At 34.1% G+C, this 25,762-nt stretch overlaps 4 protein-coding genes across 8 annotated transcripts in view; 1 reads left to right on the forward strand and 3 right to left on the reverse strand.

Annotated features, from left to right (window-relative positions):
• Positions 1-44: 44 nt before the first annotated feature.
• On the reverse strand, positions 45-1,266 carry LOC115880219 (gamma-glutamylcyclotransferase-like). Its single transcript, XM_030897368.1, has 3 exons — positions 983-1,266; positions 790-923; positions 45-408 (listed from the first exon to the last, which is right to left on the reverse strand). The coding sequence occupies exons 1-3, from the start codon at positions 1,094-1,096 to the stop codon at positions 117-119; spliced, it is 540 nt and encodes a 179-aa protein (XP_030753228.1). The 5' UTR covers positions 1,097-1,266; the 3' UTR covers positions 45-116.
• Positions 624-8,783, forward strand: LOC115880218 (serine/arginine-rich splicing factor 7-like). 3 transcript variants are annotated; one of them, XM_030897366.1, is made up of 5 exons: positions 624-752; positions 3,772-3,850; positions 3,945-4,146; positions 4,202-4,403; positions 8,510-8,783. In XM_030897366.1, the coding sequence occupies exons 3-5, from the start codon at positions 3,954-3,956 to the stop codon at positions 8,727-8,729; spliced, it is 615 nt and encodes a 204-aa protein (XP_030753226.1). In that variant the 5' UTR covers positions 624-752; positions 3,772-3,850; positions 3,945-3,953; the 3' UTR covers positions 8,730-8,783. The 3 variants fall into 3 exon arrangements, 2 of the variants coding, with proteins under 2 accessions (XP_030753226.1, XP_030753227.1); XM_030897367.1 differs by lacking the exon at positions 624-752 and adding an exon at positions 3,166-3,314; XR_004049823.1 differs by lacking the exon at positions 624-752 and adding an exon at positions 4,761-5,086 and having other exon boundaries at positions 3,678-3,850; positions 8,510-8,638.
• On the reverse strand, positions 1,303-3,043 carry LOC115880217 (ester hydrolase C11orf54 homolog). 2 transcript variants are annotated; one of them, XM_030897365.1, is made up of 6 exons: positions 2,815-3,043; positions 2,582-2,667; positions 2,401-2,499; positions 2,163-2,338; positions 1,642-2,073; positions 1,303-1,570 (listed from the first exon to the last, which is right to left on the reverse strand). In XM_030897365.1, exons 2-6 carry the CDS (start codon positions 2,655-2,657, stop codon positions 1,394-1,396), a joined length of 960 nt encoding a protein of 319 aa, XP_030753225.1. In that variant the 5' UTR covers positions 2,658-2,667; positions 2,815-3,043; the 3' UTR covers positions 1,303-1,393. The 2 variants fall into 2 exon arrangements, with proteins under 2 accessions (XP_030753225.1, XP_030753223.1); XM_030897363.1 differs by having other exon boundaries at positions 2,724-2,990.
• A 4,289-nt stretch (positions 8,784-13,072) lies between the features above and the next one.
• Positions 13,073-25,762, reverse strand: part of LOC115880211 (protein Skeletor, isoforms B/C) — a 149,263-nt gene continuing 136,573 nt past the window's right edge. Inside the window, exons 13-14 of one of the 2 annotated variants that reach the window (XM_030897358.1) lie at positions 15,026-15,187; positions 14,790-14,958 (exon numbers count right to left, since the gene is read on the reverse strand). In XM_030897358.1, coding sequence (XP_030753218.1) covers positions 14,941-14,958; positions 15,026-15,187 — 180 coding nt within the window. In that variant the 3' untranslated portion in view covers positions 14,790-14,940. Of the gene's footprint in view, positions 15,188-25,762 lie in introns of both variants that reach the window. The other variant, XM_030897357.1, reaches the window with a different exon arrangement.

The raw sequence follows: 25,762 nt of genomic DNA on the forward strand, positions 1-25,762 counted from the left end.
ATTTAGTTGCATAACGTCGAATTATAGTTTTTTAAATTATAAATAAGTATAAAAACATTTTATAATTTGAAACTATCAGGTTTATTTAGGTAGCAAGATAATCATATAATAAATAATCAGTGAATCCATAAAGGTAAATTAATATCAACTGGACCGTGATAATCATTATGAGGTATTTGGTGCAAGAAATGGATATATTCTTTAGGCAATCCAGTTTCTTCGGCTCCTTTTACTATTGTTTTCCAGTAAGCGACGGACGGACGGCAATCATTAGGCAAATCTTTGAGATCACTAACATCAGGTGGATTAGCTAATTGTTGATACGTTCTTGCATTTACCTTTTCACCACTTGGCATGCAAATATCTACTTGCAACGGTTGGTAAAGATTTTCATGAACTCCCTCTTGCCTAAAAAATATTTATGTACAATATGTGTAAGTATATAAATATAGATAATGTACTATTTATAAATATAAATGTTCTAATCATAGAAAAAAAAATGTAAAGCTTGTAATTATTTAAGAAAACTTATTTCTGGCTTCCATTAAGGCCATTTCGCCTCGGATGTCGGATGTGTATTTAGAGTTGCCTAAGGTAGATGTATAATATGATAATTTTAATTTTCATAATTTTTATCTGTGATTTTTATTTTTTGTTTTGCAAATGGAAAACGTGTTTTTCTAGTGTTTTTAGCCGGAGATTTTGTTGTATCTCATTTGCACTTTGCACCTTACAGAATTGAAATAGTGAAAGTAAGTGTTTAAAAAATACAATGTCCTGTTCTTTTACTTGTCTAGATGATCCATATCAGCATTGTCAATTTGCCAGAGTGCTCCCCAAACTATTCCATGTTTTTTTGATATAATTGTTGCACTAGCCCCATGCCATCTTTTTGAATAGGTGACGAAGCTGATTTGATAATCCTAAACAAAATCATATACCTAGATAGATTCAAAAATGTAAAATAATATGAAAACCTTACATTGAGACGACCAATGCCAATTCTTTCAGCACTTGGATTATTTATGTGTATCCTGTGAGTTAATAAATTACTACCATAAGCAAAATACAGAAATTTACCACTTTTGCTGGCCATTCTTGTATCAGTCACCTAGAGTGTAGTTACAGTGTTTTGCAAAGGTCAAACAATAGTCAATGCAGACCAATGACAAGATTTGAATTTGGTTAGCTGATAATTTTCTGGAACAATGGTAGTTTTTTCTGATAATTAGGTATGTGTTAGCTATATTTTACAGATTCTTATTGGTAACAAAGGAATGATAAAGAGATAAGTAATTCAAATAATGCTAATAACTCTTAAGTTTATTAACACAACCAGTTGTATTTTGTTTTTATTTTTAAACAATCAAAACTAAATAAATGTAGGAATTTTTTAGTCTCTTCCAACTTGATGTGTTTCAGTGGGCTTGTCAATTCTGATGATTTCATGGCCTATATTGAAGTAACCCAAATATTCCACTGTATCAGGAGTGGTGTCATAATGGTAGTGCCCTGCTTCTCCATGAGTACTAAAGCTATGAAAATGCTGAACTCTCAAATCAAGGTCACCCTAAAATACAAGGCATATAAAGAAAAAATATCAGTTATTTGTTAATTCTGTGTAATAACTTAATAACTTACACCTCCATTGCTAGTGAAAGTGCCAACAGCAGTTAGGGGAGCTGACATTTCATAAAATTTAAGCCAGTCAGTAACTCCTTCGTCACTTGTGATAGGCAGTTTGGAGAAATCCCTCATAACATGTTGCTTAACTTTACCATTGGCTATAAGGAACACACCACCAATTCCTACCAGCTGTTTGTCTCCATACTTATTCTCTATTCCATTTCTAAGGGCTTCGATAAAATTTTTATTCCCTGTACGCTTTTTGACGTGAACCTTAATTACTTTTCCTGGCCGGCCTTCGGAAATAAATATATTTCCAAGTAGAGCTATTCTTGTTTCGTTATTTGGTAGAACTTGCACAACCATGTGTTCATCGGTACCATTCACTTTTGATACGCGCGTGTGTTGATCCACAGTACCATTGGCTATGTTAACATTAATGACACCCTTAAGAGAATTATCAAAATAATATAAGAAGTAATACTTAATAGGTGTGTTTAAATTAAACATATTGTGGGTATTTATTTAGTAGGTACCTCACAGTTGACTCCGATATAAGGGTGGGGTCCTGCCCCAGCACCTATCAAGAAAGCAGGATCAGAATGAACTAAATTTGCTACGTCTTTTAGGTCATAAACCTTATCTCGTTGAACTAAAGGCAGCAGGTATGGAGGTCCCCCAATTTCAATTACCTTTGGATTTCCATTGAGTCCTTAAATAAAGATTATGTTCTGGTTATAGTAGAAAATTTGTATTTTGTATGTAAATATTTACCCTTATTGGCCAAAAGAAATGGCTTTTGTGTTAGGTCAGGGGAGTCTACTACATCAACAGACACTTCAGCATAGTTATCAGGCAAAGTTGACCTAAAAACTACCAGAAGAAATCATTATATCTAATCATAAGAGTTAACTATTTAGTTAAAATAGGTTTATGAATATTGAAGTTGTGTTACCTTCAGCTACTTCTTCTAAAGATGGTACATATAGAGCCTTCTTTTCTACTGGTACTGTTTTAAAATCGAGTGCCATGGTACTGGTACTAAAATAAAGTAAATTGTAGGGTCATAGTGTTATAATAAAAATTACTATTTCTACCATTTAATACATACAAAGATAAGGATAAGTTTTAAACATAATAAAGTCATCTTGGTCAAATAAAAGAGCTGATGTTTACAGTTATAATTACCTTGAATTTATTATGAAGGTTCCTTATTTGCCTGTTCTTTCAGCAAGTACCTAAGAATTTTATAAACTTGATGCAATATTTAAACAAAATCAAATCATTTGGTATTCCAACTTTCAAAGAAAACGAAATTCTAGTTTACAATTTTGCATATCACTCAAATAATATATTTGGAAATTCACATCTTATTTATCTAGAAACGTAGCATGTTTTGATTAGATAATTCTTAAGTAAAGTCATTTAAATGTTGTTATTTTGGCCTTGAGTTAAGTAAAATGTGAACGTTGGAAACATAACATTCTTAAAGCTCGCGTAGTTTTGCTCCATTTTCAAATAAACATTTAGAAATATAATGTGAAAAGTAAATAAGAATAATTAAATTACCCGCCAAAAAATGCGGCTCTCATTGGTTAATTTTTTTAAATTTTCTATTATCATTTCCATTTAATTTATTGCCAGTTTCTTGGATTGCTCAAGTTTTTAATTTAACAAATTAAAAGCTGGTAGGTATTCTAATTAAAATAAACATTTATAAATTATGCTGTTGCTGTTTTAACGTTCCTAATTTATTTTAAAAACCAAAACAAATTGATTTTATTTACAAACATGCGCGTCACTGTTTGTATTATTCAGGGATGCCAAGTCTTACAGTAATCTAAAAAAATATTTTGTGCTTTATATATTTTTGACAATTTTGATTTCTTTTCTTTACAATAATTAGAGCAAGGTGATTTTAGAAATTTACTTTATTGTATCATTATGATTAAAAATGGCAAAGTTAATTTTTAATACTTGTTTTTATTAAACAGATGTTAAATGTATTAATCTCTGGTATTAATTGATGATCTGGCAACGCTGTCTGGGTGTCCATTTTCTTTGTCATTTATGTTCGGGTTCCGCCATTGTGCGGCTTTTGCTTTGATTTTTAAATAATAATAATAAAAGCTGTTTTATTTCTAGAAATGCACCGATAAACACGTAGTTCGTGTTTCATTGCTATAGTGCAAATTAGTTTACAGAATTCGAGTCAGGTTTTACGGTAAGTTTTTTTTATTATACATTTTTGTGACTGGTAAACAAATGTGGGCGTCCTTGCCGCTCAAACGGATCGATAATAAATTCTACGTTTTCAGAAATAGAACATGTCTCGTTACAATTCTGATTGTAAGGTGTATGTGGGCGACTTGGGCAACAGTGCATCCAAGCAGGACATCGAGGATTCTTTTAGGTATTATGGCCCCCTGAGGAATGTTTGGGTGGCCCGGAATCCACCCGGCTTTGCCTTTGTGGAGTTCGAAGATCCAAGAGATGCAGAAGATGCTGTGAGAGGCTTAGGTGAGTATTAATGGATATTTTAGGTAACTAGAAATAAAACATTATTTTTCATAAGATGGAAGAACAATCTGTGGTCGTAGAGCCCGGGTAGAAATGTCCAATGCCAAAAGTGGTGGTGGACGTTACCGTGGTCCACCCCCAAGGTCTCGTGGGCGTCCTTTCCATCCAGATGATCGTTGCTACGAGTGTGGTGACCGAGGTCATTATGCAAGAGACTGCAGTAGATATAGAAGAGGCGGTGGTAGTCGCCGAGATAGGTAAGTTTCTTTTCCAGTTTGTTACATTTTATTCTTTTTTTAAAACAACTTATTGTAATTATTGTGGATTATGCAAGTGATAAGTTTATTTTTTTTTCTTAAAATTTAATTTTGTCAAACTTGAAAAATCCTGATAGTTACATGTTCAGTTTTTATTTGTGCTGTATAACAACTTTTCTTGGTTTATTCTTTATTTTGTATTTTTTTATTAATTTTAGTTTTGTATTTTTTTTAGTATCAGTGTTGGTTGTTGTACAGCACAGAGTATTTTTTTATTGAGCCATTTTTATTCAGACTCAGTACACTGAATGTAATTTAATTTGAAAAATCGGCTTGAATATGGTGCCATGTTTATAGGTCAATAGCATGTGGTCGATAGTCAGGTAACGAACGCTATGAGTATGCTCTTGATCTTCTCGTGTGTCTGTAAGACTCTCGTCACTCGCAGAGCTGCGTAGAATCGTCGAGCAGTAGAGTGACGTCGGCACGCTTCTGTTCAGAGTCAGCTTTCGACACGACTGCTTAAACCAAAAAAGTACAAGATTGACTCCTAGTCTACTACTACTACTACTACAAGTGAGCCAGTGAGCTTTAGCCCGGTTGACCCTCAGATCACCCTTCTACCTAGTCGAATTACTACTATCTTCACATGACCATGTCTCACAAGCTCACTGTTTGAAATGGTAAAAAATTACAAATTTTTAGCTAATAATTAAAACAAAAAAAAATGTTTGGGGCTAAATTTATCTCTAAATTTGGGTAGATACAAAATTTAAATTTAAGGGATAGAAGTTTTCAAATTTATGGTGTTTTTTTTTTAATAGTAGTAGGTGGTTTCAGTGTATATTCTATCATTGCCTTTTATAAAGATTACATAATACTTATTTGTATTCTAATTTGTTATATCTATTTTTATTATACTATAAAACAATTAAATAATACTTACTGTATGATCGAAAAAAAAACGGCGTCCACGTTTGTCTTGGAAATTTTCCATATAATTTGACAGTGATCTTCATTTCATAGTCATCGCCGACGCCGTTTTTATTTGATCATACGGTAGTTGTGACTTATAAAAGTAATAAAAAAAATTATGATTAAATCATAGTAACGTAAGAGAAATATGTTTCTATTGAAAAATGTTAAATTTTAAACTTACACAAAGGAATAAATGAATAAAAAAATATACATTGGATATAATACTAGAGCTATTATTAAAAAAATACATCATCTAACTAACCTTAAATATTTCAGAATTAAAATTTTCTAAATTTGTTTTATCATTAAAAAAAATCTATTTAATATTGTGCAGTCGTGAAATTTTTAAAAAGAGGTTTTATTTAATTTCCAAATAATTCTTTACAGAATCAAAAAAAATATACTATAATTATCTTACTCAAAATTAAATATACGGTTTTCAGAGGTTTTTTAAAGATTTTGTTTTAATAATTTTGTTTATGACGTTTCTTCAAAGGTATAGATTTAGCAAATCATTCAACTTTTGTTTTACTTGTTGATCTGGACAAAAAGTATGAAGATTCACTTTATATGGTAAGGATGGTGAACCTTTTTAAGAGGTGTGTTAAATTTTGTTCTTATTTTTTTAGTACTAACTTGTGGATCATTATTCTATGCCTATTTACACAGAAGTTAAGTTTTAAAAAAATTATCTTGCTATTTTTAAAACTAAACATCTTTAAAACTAAATTCGCTTATCTGGTAAAAATGACGTGGTTTGTCGATTTTTTTTTAACAAAGAAAATGTGAGTAAAATTATACACTTTATTTGATGTTTTACAAACACCTTTGCTTTATTTCAAATACTACAAATGTATTTGTTATCTCTCTCTCATTTGCAGAACTTTAAAATTGAAGGTTATAGACAGCATTTAGATTGTTTTTGTGTCTCGCAGGTAACTTAAATGTATTTTTTAAGAATTTGCATACATAATGCATCAATTAATGATTATAATTATTAAGATATTCATAGTGATAATTGACTCCTGCATCATCAACTCCTGATTGTAAATTTTAATCAGTTATATGAAACTATAAAGTATGTCTCAAGTAATACAGGGTTGTTCACCACATACGACATTATAGCTAAACAATTAGATTTTTACAAATTGTAAGTTTTGGGTTCGTTGAAGGACTATTAGAGCTACAATTTAAAAATATTTTTGCAAGATACAGAGTGTCCCAAATTAGTAAAAATATTATAGTTGTATTTTTTTAAATGGAACACCCTTTCTTCAAAATTAGAAAGTGTACGAACTTCAAAATAAATCTATATCTTTGTGGAAACGTTATAAAATTCTTCAAGCAAGGCAAAAAAAATTGTAAAGGTGAGAGTTGATAGTGTTCATGCAGATTATTTTAAATCTATATTTAGTTCACAATGAGGATGCATTTTCTTTTGATCTTCTAATGTAACAACTAGTAGTGTGAATTATTTAAGGTCTCTATCCTTAGATGGAACATGAGGCGTTTTATTTTGTTTCATCGCTATTTCGCCAAATGAATAAAAATACAAACAAATTGAAGCTGAAGTGTGTAGTTGTTTTGGTTTGTATATTCAGTTTTACTTTTATCTGTAACCTAGGGTTTGTAATTTTCGGGATCGGGAAGCCGTTTTGAAATCCCGAGATTAGAACCTATAATCCCGGGATTGACTATCAGAATGAACAATTTAATCTAAAGAAATACTAAATAAAAATGCAGCTACATAGTATATTAAAAAGAAAATGGGAAAAGAGCTTTATTAAAATATACAAAACAAAGCAAAAAAAAAACATTCATATTTAGTAAGTAAAAGAAATACAATTCATAAGAATTACATTCAAAATTAAATAAATATAACGAACACGGAAATATAACTTAGATATTGGAGGTTCTGCTTAGTATAAATAAAATGAAAACTACACGGGAAAAACCAGCTTTGTCCATTTTAGTTGGAGCCGAGGAAAATGTAACTTAGTGTTAGTGTAGAATTAGAATTCTTTATTCTTCCCATTCGTTAATTTTTAAAGAAATATATTATTTTTGGTTGAATAATTAGAAAAATATACATACTATATTACTACCAGTTCTGAATAATTGATATTGTTAATTATCGTAATATTCTGAAATACTGAAATAAAAATGTGAAAAAGCAAAACACAGGGGAAAAACCACGGATGTCCAATTAAGGGTTGTATAAAACCTAAATCTAAACTATTATTTTTGTTGTAGGAAGAAAATTAATATTTAAATAGATTTTTATTAAAATACATAAATTTACTACATGCAATGCTAACTGCAAGATGCATGCTTGTCACCCATGCGTAAGGACATCTCTGGTTTTTGCCATTTACACTCGGACTACTCTGGTTTTTCCCTTGTACGGCAAAATAACCAAGCTGTATATCTCTGGGACTAAGCGTATTATTGCTTTCTTTGATGGTGCCTCGCATAACGCTAACATTTGCCTATAAACTTGTGTCGCTATCTTAATTTCTATAAAAATGTGACATATCTGTTATTTTTCCGTGTAGTCTTCAAAAAATATGATCTTTGAAAGACTGAAGTGTAAAAAAGTCGAGTCATTTTAGATTGGGCATTTTTTGTAAACACCGCTGCGTTGATCCAACGGAGACTATTAGATTAGACACTTAAGGTATTTTACTAATAAAACAAATTTGCCTAACGGACAAAATTGCTTAACGTTTCAGGAGGTATATCTTATCCCGTTGTCGGAAGCAAAAAAAAAAACAAAGAACAAAGAAAAAACTATTTAATATATCTAAATACAACTATTCAAGAATGCTTTATTTTTTTTAGAAGATACGTCTATTATAAATCGTTGACGTTGTGTTAAAATGACATGAAATCAAACTTCAAGTATCGAAAAACCCAGTTTTTTAAAGAAATGAATCGGCCACAAAGGTACTTCATTGATTCAATAGCACATTAATTGGCTCAATCCTGTATGAATAATGATCAGACTCTCTTTAACTACTTGTACTCACATTAGAAGGTGAACAATCCGTTTTTTTCAAAACCTATCAACCCTCACATACACAACACCCACGCAAACCCCCTATAATCGCCGTTCGTATGTTTGGCAGGTCTCGCAGTCGTTCTAGGAGCCGATCCAGGGATCGTAGGAGCCGTTCCAGGAGCAATTCGAGATCGCGCAGTCGTTCCCGGTCGCGCCGCTCCCGTTCCGCGTCGGCCAAGAAGAGCCGCAGCCGCTCGCGCTCCAACGATAGAGGGCGTTCGCGGTCGAGGTCGCGTTCGCGCAGCCGTTCCGCGGCGCCCAAGGAGAACGGCAACGCCGCCAAGTAGACGCGGCAACGGCGCTGCAATAGCGAGGAAGGCGTTCGTCACCGACAGGATGAAGGGAAAAAAGGTCACGCTCGGTAGTATGTTTTATGCATTTTTTTTAAATATTGATAAGGTAGTAGGAATCTCGTTTTTTAAAACATAATTTAATATAAAACATAATTTTGTACTTCTGTTACCTGTATTTGTATTAGCTGAGAACATTGCTATTATATCCACAGTCGTTTCTAATACAGGGTGTCCCAGGCTGAGCGTGCATTAGAAGTTTATAGAGAACCACAATACCTAAATCGGAGATTTTTTGCACACCATTGTTTTACAACGATATCTATCGATTAAAAATATTTTCAATATGGCGGCACTTCCGGAAATAGCGGAATTTGACACTATCTTTCTCATTTTAAATGGGTATCCCCATTTTTTATTACGTACTTAAATTCTCTGTAAAATTCTATGAATATTGATGTTAAACACTCTATACCTTACTAACATTAACCGTTTTTGAGAAAAAATTATTTAAAATTTTTGGAAGAAAAAAAACTACTTAAAAAAATTGTATAGCTTAAAAGTCAAACTTAGATATTATCACAGTCACTGTACCAAAAAGAGAAGACATATGGCTATCTATTTCAAAAATTAAATTGTTCAAATGTCATATAATAATAGTCATAGCTGTCATGGAATTGAGCGATTAAAAAATTTTAAATATTTTTTTTCTCAAAAACGGTTACTGTTAGGTATAGAGTGTTTAATATCAAAATTTATAAAATTTTACAGAGAATTTAAATATGTAATAAAAAATGGGGGCACCCATTTAAAATAAGAAAGTTGCTGTCAACTTCCGGTATGTTCGGAAGTGCCGTCATATTGAAAATATTTTTAATCGATAGATCTCGTAAAACAATGATGTGCAAAAAATCTCCGATCTAGATATTGTAGTTCTCTAGAAACTTCTAATGCACGCTCACCCTGGGACACCCTGTATAAGGCTCTAAAATAGGTGTCGCATATAAGACCCTATAAGACTGCTTAAGCAACACCTTGTATATTAGAAATCATTTAGATAGTACTATTTTCTGATTTCACACACATTCTTTTTTCTTTAAAAATCTAGGCAGTGACAGCTAACTGTCAGCTTTTCAAATGACGTTAATGGGCAAGAAAATATATTTTTTAATGATTCTGAATCATATTCTGAACAGTGTAGAATAATATCAAGTGATTTCATGATTGGCCGTTGCTTCTGGTGTTAATTTTAAGTGGCTACACATTAGTTTAAAGATTGTTTAATTATTATTGAGCGGGATTTTTTTTAGTTGTCTGTCGGAGCGAAGCCTTGCGGCCATATTATAATCGAAAATATTGTATTAATGAAATATTGTCGTCTTTTTTTATGTGTGACTAAGGCAATTCTAAAAGATACGAAACAGTATCAAAGTTATTCCTTAGGAATATAAAATTATCGATTTAAGGTTAGTATTCGTGACTATTGCTTGATAAGATTATTAGTTGCACTACTTGCACTACCTTTTAAGGTAAACAGTGTAATTTCTTAATTATTTAAATTAAATACAGTTATGTAAGTGGTGTTGTTTGTTTTATTTTCCTTATATTTTCTTATTTCAATAAGTAGTTCTTAGTGCATTGCAAGGACAGGAGGGTTTAGACTTCAGTCAGCCATATACCGTGTAATCGAAAAAAAACTGATCAAAGACGGCGTGGAAATGACAATCGATAATAATTTTGGCGAGGTCGATCTCCAGATGTCATTTACTTAACATTGACATAAACCTCGTCAAAAATTAACAGTAATTATAGGAAAAGTAAAAAAGGATAGAACGTTTTCAGACGCCGTGTTTTTTTTTCATCGTTTGTTACTTTAGATTATACAGATATTTTGTATGAATACACAATTTGTATGTACAAATACAAATACAAATACTTTATTGCCGACAAAATGATCTTCCCGATTACAAAGCAACGTCACAGAACAGAGTATATTATCCCATTACAGAGTATATTATCTTAGAACATTAAAACATAGTAATAAATACACAAATATAACAATAATAAAAATTCAACAATATTCAGACAAAGGACATAATTAAAATTCAAAGTTAAAGCTATAAAAACCGTGTGTATGTAAAAATTCCAACACCGACCCCCTAAAGTGGTAATCGCTACCTACAGCCCTAATATTTCCTGGGAGCATTTCAAAGGCCTTGACCGCCCTGTAGCCTGGGCCCCTCCGAAAAAAAGACGAGCTATGCAGAGGTATGCTTAAATCATCCCGCCCCCTGGTAATCCGTTCCATATCTGGACCATAGTGACTCGAGTTCGTAGCAAAAAGGGCGGAATGCTTTTTAACGAACATCACCAGGGACAGCAGTACATGTAACATAACATAACAGGACGTGTAACATAACAGGACATGTAAAAAATATATTTATATATAAAAAACAACGTAAGAAATATACAAGTTAAGTATCTTTAACTACGTATATAGAATACACATAAAATAGTGTAAAATACGTTCGACAAATAACATTGAATGTCCTTTTGCCAGAATTAAATTAAAATATATTTACAAATGAATAACATGCAGTTTCTGAATATACAATTTGTAAAAAATTAACAATTAGTTTTAGTATTTTAAAATAAGAAAGTGAATCAAATAAATTTTTAACGCAACTAATTGTCTATCAATCCATTACATTCTCATCTGATTCTGGTTAGTTTTGTGGATCCAGATGGTGGAGGAAGCGGTGTGTCCAAATCCCTGCTCAGAACACCTACGTTCCGCCTTTGAACCCCTTTGACTTAAAAGTGTTGATTTTTGGAATGGTCTTGTTGTCAGACTAGCTCCAGAGACCCTTTTACCATCATAGGTCACAAGTACGTATATAGGAGGTGAACTTCCACCACTTAATTTTGGTGATGAGGAGGCTGCTGATGATCTACTAGCTGTTACAGTATCAAAATCAATGTTTGATGGTTGTTTTGGTGAAGATGCTTTGGGTTTGTGTGATTGACCTGCTGGAGGGAGGTAGTATGATTCAACTCTGTCAGCTGCAGCTGTTTCAGGTTCAAAATCTGACTCTACAAGGCTTCTGGTGTGAATTATCTTGTCTGCGTTTTGGGTTTTAGTTTTTTTGAAAACTTTTATGTATTTTTTTCTTCTTGGACCCAAGTAGCATTTTCACGACTTGCGACCACATGTTTACTAAACACAACGTTGGATTAGTTACAAAAAATAGTTAGCTCCCTACCTTGGGTATTAAAATAAATTTAAACGTTTTTATAACGTTGTGCCGAAATTGGACTAGTACTACAGCAAAGTAGAAGCTTCTGCGACGTCGAATAAACGTTGTCTTGTAACCTTTTTTGCTTAAGTAATCTTTAGGTGATTCGGACAACGTAGTTACAACGTTGGACAATATAGAGTTTTCCGACGTCAGTTTCAGGACCTATTCCAACGTTATGCAAACGTAGTCTGTTTTACTAATTCCAACGTTGTTTAGATTTCCTTATTCTTACGTTGGTAGGACGTCGAGTCGCTACCTTTTTGCAACTGTATTGAACCATAACCTTAAATCTTAAATTTTCACTTCATTGTTCTGTTCAGTCAGACAGTTCAGTGCTGTTTTTGTTTTTATAAAAAAAAACTTAATTAAAATGGGACATAAGAAAGATACATATTAAATTAAATTTAAATATACATCGACATATATTACCGATAGTTTATCCACTCCCTCGTTTATTTAGATTATAGAGGGCGGCACAAGCTAGACTCTAGGATGACTAAATTAGGCAATCTTGCGACTAGTATACTACCTGTTAAGGCCGAACTGCGACTTTATTAGTCCAGTATGCGACTACTCGAACTACTCCATCTTAATCTCCAAAACAACAAAGTGAAAGCCGCCATGTTGTTAAATAAGAAAATGTTTCGTTTATAAAATAGCAATTCCTGCTTTTTGAATACATTAACTTGAAATATTTGACCCTAACAAACACGCGGAAACAATTTTTTCGACTGCGAATAAATTATTCTCATTTTACTAAAAAAAAGAAATTCAAGAAAGTTTTTAAAACTTCTTTAATTTGAAGGCCCATTAGTATTTTTCAAAGTAGAAACAATACATTTATTATTTATTACAATACATTATACATTATTACGTTGGCTAGAATTACTTCTAGCCAACGTCGGTATCCAACGTCGTTTCGACCCAAAAATTATTCTCCAAACTAGTGCAGACTAGGGTTGGCACGAGGTTGTGCCGACGTTGCGCCCCGACGTTTGGTCGCGTGACACAACGTTGTCCCGACGTCCAAATGCTGCTTGGGGAGGGTTGATGTGACTAAGGGTTTCTTTCTTCTCGATTTTTTCTTCTCCCTTGATCTCAACGACTCCAATCTGGCCTTATGGGTCAATGTCAGGTTTGATTTCGTTTTTTATTGGGGATTTGGTTTTATTCATGAGATATTTTAAGTCGATTTCTGAATGATCTGGGTCACGGAGTGGCGACACGTGCAGCGGGGAGATTTCTACGTTTTTGACTTCGATTATCGAGTCCGAATCGACTTTTTTAACGTTTCGATGTATTAGTGTATATTCTGGCTGGTGTTTGGAACGCACCGCTTCGTCAGGAACAATTCGACGGGGGCGTTTATAGCGAAACACTTTTCGTTTAGGTATCTTTGTACTTTTCGTGTCTCTAGTAACCACTTGACTAATGGGTGAGGACGACGTGACCATCTAATGGGGTAGTGCTTTCTGAAACGGTAGGGTGAGATTTCTAGGCTTTGAACTCAGGGGAAAAATATTGTTTGGGATTACTACCCATGTTTCCTGGGCTACTGATGGGCTAGCCTCCAGTTCGACGATGAATGTGAAAGATGGCGGAGGTGCTACGGCTATTGGTTTTAATGCAAAAACATAATTTGTATGTAAAAAATATATTTATATATAAAAAACAACGTAAGAAATATACAAATTAACTATCTTTAACTACGTATATAGAATACACATAAAATAGTGCAAAATACGTTCGACAAATAACATTGAATGTCCTTTTGCCAGAATTAAATTAAAATATATTTACAAATGAATAACATGCAGTTTCTGAATATACAATTTGTAAAAAAAATAATAAGTTTTAGAATCTTAATATATGAAAGTGAATCAAATACAATTTAAACGCAACTATATTGACTATCAATCCGTTACATTCTCATCTGATTCTGGTTAATTTGGTGGATCCAGATGGTGGAGGAAGCGGCGTGTCCAAATCCCTGCTCAGAACACCTACGTTCGAATCCCGCTGCACGTGCTTGGTGTCAAATAAAACATCCGGGTTCAAAGGTGGTAATTCACCTTTAAAAGGCACAAATTGGGGCCTGGCTTTAATCAATTCTGCCGCTTTTGAACCCCTTTGGCTTAAAAGTGTTGATTTTTGAAACGGTCTTGTTGTCAGACTAGCCCCAGAGACTCTTTTACCATCGTACGTCACAAGTACGTCTGGAGGTGAACTTCCTCCACTTAATTTTGGTGATGAGGAGGCTGCTGATGATCTACTAGCGGTTACAGTCTCGAAATCAATGTTTGATGGTTGCTTTGGTGAAGATGTTTTGGGTTTGTGTGATTGGCCTGCTGGAGGGAGATAGTATGATTCAACTCTGTCAGCTGCAGCTGTTTCAGGTTCAAAATCTGACTGTAGTAGGCTTCTGGTATGAATTATCTTGTCTGCGTTTTGGGTTTTAGTTTTTTTGAAAACTTTTATGTATTTTTTTCTTCTTGGAGGGTTGGTGTGACTAAGGGTTTCTTTCTTCTCGATTTTTTCTTCTCCCTTGATCTCAATGACTCCAATCTGGCCTTCTGGGTCAATGTCAGGTTTGATTTCGTTTTTTATTGGGGATTTGGTTTTATTCATGAGAGATTTTAAGTCGATTTCTGAATGATCTGGGTCTCGTACTGGCGACACGTGCATCGGGGAGATTTCTACGTTCTTGACTTCAGTTATCGAGTCCGAATCGACTTTTTTAACGTTTCGACGTATCGGTGTGTATTCTGGCTGGGATTTCGAACTCACCGCTTCCTCAGGAACAACTCGACGGGGGCGTTTATAGCGAAACACTTTTCGTTTAGGTATCTTTGTACTTTTCGTGTCGCTAGTAACCGCTTGACTAATGGGTGAGGACGACGTGACATCATCTAATGGGCTAGTGCTTTCTGAAACGGTAGGGTGAGATTTATGGGCTTTGAGCTCAGGGGATAAAATATTGTTTGGGATCATTACCCTTTTTTCCTGGACTACTGAAGGGCTAGCCTCCAGTTCGATGTCGGATGTGAAGGATGGAGGAGGTACTACCGCTACGGGTTTTATTTCGCTGGCGGAGGCGATTTCGTCGCAGGTGTCTAGGACGTTGATTTTCCAGCCAAGGTGCCGGTGGGTGAAGCACTGTAACAAAGAGGGTTATTAAAAAAATGTTTTGGTTGAATTTTAACAAAATATGTATTAATATGAAATAAAAGTGTTATTTGTGACTTTTATTACTGGTTTCCGATAATTCGCCCGTTGCTTAACCGAAGTTAAGCGACATTAGATTATGCAAGTGGATAGACAGGTGATCGTCTGTAAATTATGTCGTGCTGCTGTTCCATGGTAACAGTGTAAAATTTGTTGACATATACTGCTCATTTACGCTGGTTCGAGGCCGGATGAGATTGGATATCCCGTAAGAGTAGTTTTAGACATTCGGTCGCCAAGTCGGTAGGCTATTGACTATGATATGGCCGAGGAGCGCGGTTCGCATTCCTCGTAAACAAAGTAGGCCCCGTCCAAAGTAGCCTTAGCAGCGAAAAGGAGACGTTAACTTAAGACACTTGTCTTTATTTTCTGAATGTTTATACAATTAACTCGTTTTTATAGATCTTTCACTCTTTTTTAATATCAAGTGCCTAGATACTACTAATATCCTGATCTATACAATTTATACATGAGTTGTAGTTATTTAAGCGTGAACAGATTGGATTGTACAACGTACTAGTACCACAAACATATTTTTTGTTCACTAAATATTTTAGAGTTAAAACTTGTTAGGTATTATACTTATACTTACAAATATCTATTACAATTTTAAAGTAGTGCTTTGTAATCCATTGTAAGTGATGAAAAATTTCATTATTAGTAACGTACTTTTAATTTGTCAAGGATAAATGTGACTGTGTTGATGATTAAGTACATATTAGTGATTTATTTGGTAAGAAAGGAAGGAGAATCAAGTACATATAAATTATGCAAAATTATTTTATAATTTTCATGTTGTTTGAAATTCTAGACACAATTCTCTACATCTTTAATTATACTCAATATGAAAATCAAAAATGTCTGAAAATTATGTTTTTTTTATTAGATGCAAAAATATTTTAAATGTACAAGGTATTTAAATATATCTATTTGAATTTCGAGTATCAGCAGGTCCATATATCTGTAATGTTTTGCAAATCATCATCATCATTATTTTCAGCTTACTCAACCATTTCCAATTATGGTGTAGACATATTTAGATACTCTCTTTGTAGTTGGGCCCATTGGTTGTCTATTGTTGGCTATGCGGGCCCAAGTTATCCCTACTAATTTCCTAATATCGTGGTCTCATCTCAGGTTCGGTCTTCTTCTATGTCTCTTAATTCCTCCATGGTGTAATTTTTGTGGTCCATCTGTTGTCCGTCCTTCTTGCCAGCTATTTTGCCCATTGCCATTTGAGGGATTTGACTCTGTGAATGACATCTATACCTTGGTCTTTTGTCGTATCCACTCTGTTCTTTTACGGTCTTTTTTGGTTATTCCCAGTATATTTCGTTCCATTGAGTATTGTGCGACCTGCAGTTTCCTTATGATGTCTGTTTTAAGTGTCCTGGTTTCGCATGCATAGGCCATGGCCGGTGGTGCACATTAGTCGAACGTTTTCTTCTTTAGGTAGAGTGGCATTCTAGATTTGAATATGATTGAGTTTTTTCCATAAGTACTCTTACGCTAACTTATTTTTTTGGAAGATTTCTGGTAGTAGAGATCCCGAGCTGTGTATTAGTTGTCCCCAATATATGTATTCTTCTACTATTTTCAGTTTTGTGTTACTTATTAGAACCCAAGTAGCATTTTCACGACTTGCGACCACATGTTTACTAAACACAACGTTGGATTAGTTACAAAAAATAGTTAGCTCCCTACCTTGGGTATTAAAATAAATTTAAACGTTTTTATAACGTTGTGCCGACGTTGGACTAGTACTACAGCAAAGTAGGAAGCTTCTGCGACGTCGAATAAACGTTGTCTTGTAACCTTTTTTGCTTAAGTGATCTTTAGGTGATTCGGACCACGTAGTTACAACGTTGGACAATATAGAGTTTTCCGACGTCAGTTTCAGGACCTATTCCAACGTTATGCAAACGTCGTTTGTTTTACTAATTCCAACGTTGTTTAGATTTCCTTATTCTTACGTTGGTAAGACGTTGAGTCACTACCTTTTTGCAACTGTATTGAACCATAACCTTAAATCTTAAATTTTCACTTCATTGTTCTGTTCAGTCAGACAGTTCAGTGCTGTTTTTGTTTTTATAAAAAAAAACTTAATTAAAATGGGACATAAGAAAGGTACATATAAAACTAAATTTAAATATACATCGACATATATTACCGATAGTTTATCCACTCCCTCGTTTATTTAGATTATAGAGTGCGGCACAAGCTACACTCTAGGATGACTATTAGGCAATCTTGCGACTAGTATACTACCTGTTAAGGCCGAACTGCGACTTTATTAGTCCAGTATGCGACTACTCGAACTACTCCATCTTAATCTCCAAAACAACAAAGTGAAAGCCGCCATGTTGTTAAATAAGAAAATGTTTCGTTCCTAAAATAGCAATTCCTGCTTTTGAATACATTAACTTGAAATATTTGACCCTAAAAACACGCGGAACCAATTTTTTCGACTGCGAATAAATTATTCTCATTTTACTAAAAAAATTCAAGAAAATTTTAAAACTTCTTTAATTTTAAGGCCCATTAGTATTTTTCAAAGTAGAAACAATACATTTATCAATAAAGTTGTTTGCGTTTAAATTGTTGCCTTGGGTAACGAGTTACAGAGTCGGTTAAAGTGTTTCAATAATTATGATCTTCAAACATCCTCCACATTTAAATACTTTTGTTTTGTTTTCCTTCACTGCCATCTGACATATGTCTCTAACTAAATCATAAAAATAATATTTTTACTATAATTATCCCAATTTAGGATAAAACGCGACTTAGACGCCATATTAGTTTTGTATTTCTGTGCATTAGGATTTTAAAACAACGTTGCAGTTTGTACTAAATTAGGCTTCTAGCCAACGTCGGTATCCAACGTCGTTTCGACCCAAAAATTATTCTCCAAACTAGTGCAGACTAGGGTTGGCACGAGGTTGTGCCGACGTTGCGCCCCGACGTTTGGTCGCGTGACACAACGTTGTCCCGACGTCCAAATGCTGCTTGGGAATGTCCTTTCTGCCTACTACTTCATTGTGCATTACTTTGGTTTTTGCTAAATTCATTTGGAGACCTACTTTATTGCTGGTTATTCGTAATTTGTGTTTGTAGTTTTTCATGACTATTGGCAATTAGGACTATGTCATCAGCGAATCTTTTAGACGGTTCTCAGATCGTCTCCATCTATTTTTAATCCTTTGTTGGTCCAATCTAGTTGACGGAAGATTTCTTCTAGTGTTGCTGTAAACAGCTTTGGGGATATTGCGTCTCTCTGTAGTATTCTTTTGCCAGCTGGGCTCCACTTTAAACTATGTATAATCTAGTGTATCTGTTATGCTCGTAGGTTTTTGTTAGTTAATGGATAATGATCTTAATGAAGACCCAATTCAGTTCATAGGCTTCAATCCTTACTAGATCTAGTTGCCAATGTTATACCATATCGTAAACTAGAATATATTAGGACTTCTTTTATTTCCCGCCGTTTCCGAAAATATATTCGTTTTAAATTTAATATCGCGGCGAGACGACAGCAAGTCGTTTGGCTGTTTTCCTTTCGGCAATCCTCTCGGAAAAATATTTCCCCGTAAACTAATGAAACTAAGTGACACACAGACAAATTGAAAACGTTATTAGATTCGCCGGAAAGTCGTTCCCCCTTTTCAAACCCATAATATTCCCGGCTACGTAATGAAGACGGAAGCCTTTCTTCGTCGCCTTTGGAACGTAGGGTTGGAATCTAGACATCTATACACACATCTATAGAAGAGAAAAATCTGTTTGATGACGTTTAAGTATGTGTGGAAACGAGCAACTCTCAAGAAATTCGTGTAGAGTCAGGTATAGACTTTTGTAAAGGGGTATAAGTTTCAAAGGTATACAGGGAGTATATAAACAGTGTACCAAACTTTAGTGAGTGATATTAAACATAAGAATAAAAAGCGATTTTTAAATAAAATGGCAATCAAAATGGCTGGTGTCGTCATGGAAATTTTCTACTGACAGTAACTATTTTCAAAATCGACATTAGTCATAGATAAAGGAAATAAATTTAGATTGCCGCCAAAACTTATAATTGTTTTGGGGTACTGCTTTGAGGAAGGAGCATACCAAAAATCTTAGGTACACCGCGATGGGCCTCAAATATGGCCGACTTAAATTCCGGTTTATCAGTGTCGTTCTAATTTTATTTAAAAAATGTAAAACTATGATGTAGGGTAGACGTGGGGTAGACTCAATAATTTGTTGTTTTATTTTACGTTGTGAATAAATGTTGGTAGTTATTAAAATTGTTATAAAAATATATAATTCTAATAAAAATAGATAAGTTATAATAAGTATTTATTAACACAAACATCCGATACGCTACTGAAGCAGGTAAGTCAAATTAACGTATCTAAATTCTTTGACATCTAATCTTTTGACAAGTAATAAATAAAAGCTAAAATGCAAGAAAAATATATAATTTAGTTAATTTAAGTGAATTTCATAAATGATCGGTTTACTACACGTATGTATATTATATAGTCACTTACTAGCGAAAAGTTGTTCCATTATTTCACTCAATTTTTGCCGAGATCTACCGCACGCTACACAACCAACTATTTTAGAGTCTTTTTCGATAAATCGCGATAGTGTCACTGTTAATTTAAGTTCTGCCACAATTTCCATCTAGATTTACTACCTTTATACAACTATCAGTAGTAGAATAAATAATAAATAACATAAAATAAGCTCCGTAAAGACTGACAGATCCACAAAATTTCAAATCAAATTCAAATGTGTCAAATGAATCGTCAAACAGAACTGTCAAGGATCCCCACCCTAGAGAGCTTTTATGGTGGCTTTTCCGCCCACCATGCATGAATACATGGATAGCATTATGCTCCTTCCTTAGTCTTCTTATTCAAAGGGGTACTGCATACGTTGTACGGGATCTGGCGCTGCTATAGCGGTTGCTAAGAACAACAGTAAACAAGAACAGAAACATAACAGAAATAATTTTCTCTTGTCAAAGTCAGAATCTTTAAAAGTTATAAAATCTTTCAAAATTTATACTGCCTTCGTTGAAAAAATACTGAAAAGTGTTTGAAACGTCCATTTTCAAAGTAATTATTGCTATCTTGTGAGTTTAATTTGAATTTTATATACTCAAACTCGTGATAATTGTGAAAAAGTGGCATTAAAGCTGTGTGAACTGTGAGCTGCAAAAACCATTGTGGATCGTGGAATAACGTCGGTTTCCAATGTTTCATGGGTATTTCATATATTATGTCCTTATATTAAATAAAGTTTCTTATATGCAACACATTGCATATTTTATTTAAAAAATTAAAAGAAAATAATAAACTTGAATAAACAATATTTGCCGACATAATTCCGGTAAAAGCGGCACCGCTCCGAAATTATGAAGAGCTTTGGAGAGGGACCGCTTAAGAATAGCGCCAAATACCGTATGATCGAAAAAAAAACGGCGTCCAGTTGGCTTGGAAATGAACATCGTTGACATTCCCCATATAATTTAACATATAAAATGAGAGCGATCTTCATTTCATAGCCATCGCTAACGCCGTTTTTATTCGATCATCCGGTAGTATTTACATTGTCCTTATGGGCACTTTCCAATCTAAACTTTTTTCCTTTATTTCGACATTAGTTTATGGACTTTATTATTTACATTTACAGCAGTTTACTTAAATTTACCCACAGTAGTTTAATAAGTAAGTATTCGTTATTTTATCAGATATTATTTTGTGAGGAAAATTGCTTCTTGGCCTCATGGGCTTATGCTCCATATCCAAATAGGAATCTTCCTGATAAGCGTTCCTTTGACTTGTCCTATTTCGCAGAGCTAGTATAGTGTATAATGTAGTTTATAAAAACCTATTAGGCAGAAACCTGTCGTTGGAAGTGAAGAAAATAAATTTGTCGTAATTGGCTCTTTTATAGAAAAGCCATAAATATTACAACTCATCGTAAAATAAATTAAAGAACCACCATATAACACAACACAATCCTATAGATATCTTGAGGATATCCACCAAGGATATAGTAAATATCTTAGTGATATCCAAAAACCAGAGGAGGATATTTATGGGATATCCAGATGGGACAAAAAAGTCATCTTCAAGACATCCCTAGGCAAGCCTTTTACGATTATTCGGGATATTTATAGGATAATACAAGGATGATGTTGGGAGCATTATAGAATATTTTTAGGACATTATATGAGGACTGTTATTTGACAATACTTACTTCATCCTTAGTTTATAGTAAAAACGTTCGCGATTTAGTTTTATTTAGCCACATTTTGACGTTATTCATTGGATATTTTTATTAACAGCTCTAAAATATACCTACATATTAGGTCAATGAATTTTGCGTCAAAATTCAGAAGTTTATTTGTATGAGTTAAGAGCTTTTAATTTATACTGTACCATCGAAAAAAAACGGCGTTCAATTGGCTTGAAAATTACGATCGATGACATTCCCCATATAATTTTACATACAAAATAACAGCAATCTTCATTTCCAAGCCACCTCTGACGCCGTTTTTTTCGATCGTATGGTATTATACCAGATTATACCGTATGATCGAATAAAAACGGCGTCAGCGATGGCTATGAAATGAAGATCGCTGTCATTTTATATGGGAAATGTCATCGATCGTCATTTCCAAGCCAACTGGACGCCGTTTTTTTTCGATCATACGGTACTACCCTTTATGGAGTCTAGCAGTTTATGTCTAGCAGCAACAGTTTACATCAAAGTTAGCACACGGGATACAGGTATAATTTCTAACACCACACATTCCAGAAACTCCCAATTTAAACACAAAAATAGAATTTCTGTTTGAATCGATCAAACACGAAAATGGGTTTAAAGATCAAGAACAAGCGCATTTCAACACATTTTCACCTATAATTTTGTCATAAATTTTTCATTGTGAGACCCATGTGAGACCCTGAGTCGTTCGTCGTTTTTCGACATTAGTTGAGGTTAGGATTAGGATAGAATTTCTGCTAGAACAAGGCTAGAACTATGAGTATAATAAAAAACTAAGTCAAACTCAACCAGTTTTGTTAGTTTCAGTCATTTTTAAGCCCATTCAATATCGACAAACGATCGAATTTACCTCGAATTTCACTAAATCAAAGAACTGAATAATACACGATGCAAAAACAAACAACTGTCGAGATGGAATGTGGGAAATTTTTTGCGCGGACGTTTTAAATTCTCTCTATTACTGGGAGTGGCCAAGCTCATAAATATCCAGACTATCCAGAAGATACCAGCAGGATATTTTGTCGCCTTGACGTAATATATATCTGTCTGTATGGTTTATTGCATTTTATGTAATATAAAAAGTAATACATTATTTATTTTTCCTAAATATCTAGACGATATCGTTAGGATATTTTATTATCATGAGCATGTTTGGATATCTCAGCTGGATGTACATTAGATATACGACAGAGATATCCATAGGATATTCTATTCTGAGACATCTACAGGATTTCAGGATGTCTGGAGGATATCCTATAGATTCTGATGTCTTTATAAGATGATCTTATAATGGGACATTCCGACATTCTATGAATATCCTGCGGATATTGTGTGTTATATGGGCCAGTTCTTCTCGTTGTTCTTGATAAAATAATAAATACATATTTAATAAATATTATTTATTTATTAAACTATTTTAGGTGAATTAAAGAAAAGTAAACTGCTATGAATTTAAATAAAGTCCATAAACTAATTTCAATTTTGAAAATAGTTACTGTCACTAGAAAATTGTCATGACGACACCAGCGCTCTTGGTTGCTGTTTGAACTTTATTGAAAAATTGCACTATATTTGGTATACTGTTCCTCGAGTATTTCATAAAAAAGTTTCACCCTGTACATTACAAATCCCTCTCCGGCCGCTGTTTACGTGGCACCGTGGCTTTTCAAACATCTAAATAATTCATAATATGCGCCAGTAGAATTTAGTTTAACTTGGAAAAACTTTTAATTATTTTTCAACTTTACGTGTTACACATAGTTCTAAAAAGTTCGCCGACGCTTTAAATATGTAATTATGAAATAGTTTCATTAAAAATTCCGTCTATGTTCTCCTCCTTGTTTGGCCTTTTAGTAGCGTTCATTTTTATTAGAAAAAGTTTCTTTTGAGAACTCTAAATATGCGCTTGTTCCTTGTTGTGCCGGTAAGTTGAACTTTTATGTTTCAAAAATGCAGATAGAACTGTTTATGACAATAGTCTTTTCTTGGGAATATTATAACACCTTTATTTTATTGATTTTTGCCATTTCACTAGTCCGAAAAAGTAGCAAAATAAGCGTTCAGCATTTAACGTTTTATGTAAAACTGGCCAGGTATTTTTACACAAATGAAGAAGGAAATTTAAGATAAAGGATTTTACTATATTCGTATTGTAGCACATTTTTAAACTTCTTTATTTTAAAGATTTTGATGGTCAAACATCAACAAAATATTCCTTATATTTGGACTAAATTTTCTCGAAAATAAAGACATAATTTAAAATTCATGGCAAATGCTGAAGCTCTGCAAACCTTAATCAAAGCACGTGTGTTTGGAATTTTGGGTGTGGCTTCTTAACACGACCGGATCGGGCTAAGGCTTCTGCAGGGCCGTATCTAGACCAAAATTTCGGGGGTTTGGCTTGGAGGGGGGTACAAAAACTGCTACGAAAAAAGCATAATAAAAAAATCGCTTTGGGTTACACTCAAATCTTAATTGAAAATAAAATTTTAAAAGAGTAACAGGTAAAAATTAATTTTAAAGGATAAACTGGTCTTTTCCCTGGAAAAACGATTGACTACCTCTTCGATATCGATATTTATTTCTCTATGTACGCTTAATAGGGCAAGTCCTGTCAATCGCTCCTGACCTGTAGAGTTACGTAGAAAGTCCTTCAATCGTCTTATGCCACATAATTAATTTATGCACATGCGGCATTTAGCGAACTCCGAGCGCTCGTCAACTACCGAACGCTCGTGATCGGACTTCGCCTTTCCATCCACACATGCGGGCTCTGATAGCAACAATATAGAGACGAGCGCTCGTTCTCGTCGCCGCTCGAGTCGCCGAACTCCGACTTCCTCATCCACACACATAGGAAATCGGCGAAGCCCCGATCGGAGATCGCCGAATACCGCATGTGCGGTTGCGGCATTAGGGTTGAAAAAGACCTTTCTGGTGTAGCAGTTGACACTGGTAGAGTTGCTAGGATCATTAATAAAATGTATATATTTGGAAATATACACTGGTTACACTCCGATTATCGTTTCGATGGCGTTTTTAGGTCGGTCGACTGCAGGTAGCTGCTTCCATTTTGCCGCCACAAGTCTAGTTCTGCCGCTAAAGTGTCATAGTTCAAGAATTCTTTTGTCTAATAGCAAAACAATAACAAACGTTAATCACGTTAATAACCTGCAAAACACACAACATTCAAAATCTTGTCCTTGTCAAACTTTTGTTGTTTTAAACACTTGAATGTTGAAAGTCGAAAGTCGAAAATGACATTTGCTTTCAAAGTGGAAAAGTGAGGTTAGGGTGTATAATGTATATTCATTAATGACTAAAGAATACAAGGACAAATAGCACCCGAGACCAAACTGTGACCATTCTTCCAAACAGTGCCGTGGCACATATTTTACTTAACATTGCCGCTTGAAGGGATATTTATATTTTTGATATTATATGTTTTCACTACGCCTATGGTGTATCGGGTAGTATCATACTAATTAATTACGCAAAAAACGCATTAAAATGTTGACAAAAGGTACATAACTAGTATCGACGTATAGTACATATCAAGTACATATAATATCAGAAAAATAATTATCGAATTCAATAAAAAAAATCTAAAAAGGTGTAGGGAACTGTTCATTTCCTATAAAACGTAACTTCTGGCTCTTTCTTATCATTGCGCCTTTTACACTTGAAAGCTGAACAAATTCCATTGTAATAAAGTTTATACAAAGTTCACTACACACAACCAACAATTAAAAATCGCTAAAATTGTCGCTGATGACCAGCTGATGATGTCGTTATGTCTAAAAAGTTGGCGTCTAAGGTCACAAATTCTACTGCAGCCCGTATATGGACGTTACATGTCCTGGTATTCTTTAGTCATTGATATTCATCCATCTTCTTCTTCTTTTTTGTTTCGTTCTTACTTACTTACTTAATGATCATTACTTTTTAAAAATTTTCGGCCATAATTTCGGGGGGGGGGTTTGAACCCCCAAAACACCCCCCCAGATACGGCCCTGGGCTTCTGAAATGTGATATGTATTTCTTTCGGCCACACACCCGGCTTTATCCGACCCTTGAGAGTGATCCGAACAGTACAGCGAAATACACTCTTAAACGCTTAAAAATAGTGAATGAAAAATCTTTTTGGACTGGCAGAATTGTCAGCTCAGGAGCTTGGACCACCGGCATCAAAAAATTCCGGTTCTCCAACTCCCAGTAGAT

This window comes from Sitophilus oryzae, unplaced genomic scaffold, assembly GCF_002938485.1.
Source record: "Sitophilus oryzae breed Bouriz unplaced genomic scaffold, Soryzae_2.0 scaffold_1620_pilon_pilon, whole genome shotgun sequence".
Lineage (NCBI taxonomy): Eukaryota > Metazoa > Arthropoda > Insecta > Coleoptera > Curculionidae > Sitophilus > Sitophilus oryzae.

What these genes read in the sequence shown, in the direction of transcription:
- LOC115880219 (XM_030897368.1), bottom strand. Translation starts at nt 1,096, where the DNA reads ATGGCCAGCAAAAGTGGTAAATTTCTGTATTTTGCTTATGGTAGTAAT. An exon ending in TTGGCATTGGTCGTCTCAAT is followed by an intron (nt 924 to 982) that starts GTAAGGTTTTCA and finishes GATTTTGTTTAG; the next exon opens with GATTATCAAATCAGCTTCGT. An exon ending in GATATGGATCATCTAGACAA is followed by an intron (nt 409 to 789) that starts GTAAAAGAACAG and finishes AATATTTTTTAG; the next exon opens with GCAAGAGGGAGTTCATGAAA.
- LOC115880217 (XM_030897363.1), bottom strand. Translation starts at nt 2,773, where the DNA reads ATGACTTTATTATGTTTAAAACTTATCCTTATCTTTGTATGTATTAAA. An exon ending in ATCTTTGTATGTATTAAATG is followed by an intron (nt 2,668 to 2,723) that starts GTAGAAATAGTA and finishes ACTTTATTTTAG; the next exon opens with TACCAGTACCATGGCACTCG. An exon ending in ATATCGGAGTCAACTGTGAG is followed by an intron (nt 2,074 to 2,162) that starts GTACCTACTAAA and finishes AATTCTCTTAAG; the next exon opens with GGTGTCATTAATGTTAACAT.
- LOC115880218 (XM_030897366.1), top strand. Translation starts at nt 3,954, where the DNA reads ATGTCTCGTTACAATTCTGATTGTAAGGTGTATGTGGGCGACTTGGGC. An exon ending in AGATGCTGTGAGAGGCTTAG is followed by an intron (nt 4,147 to 4,201) that starts GTGAGTATTAAT and finishes ATTTTTCATAAG; the next exon opens with ATGGAAGAACAATCTGTGGT. An exon ending in GGTGGTAGTCGCCGAGATAG is followed by an intron (nt 4,404 to 8,509) that starts GTAAGTTTCTTT and finishes TATGTTTGGCAG; the next exon opens with GTCTCGCAGTCGTTCTAGGA.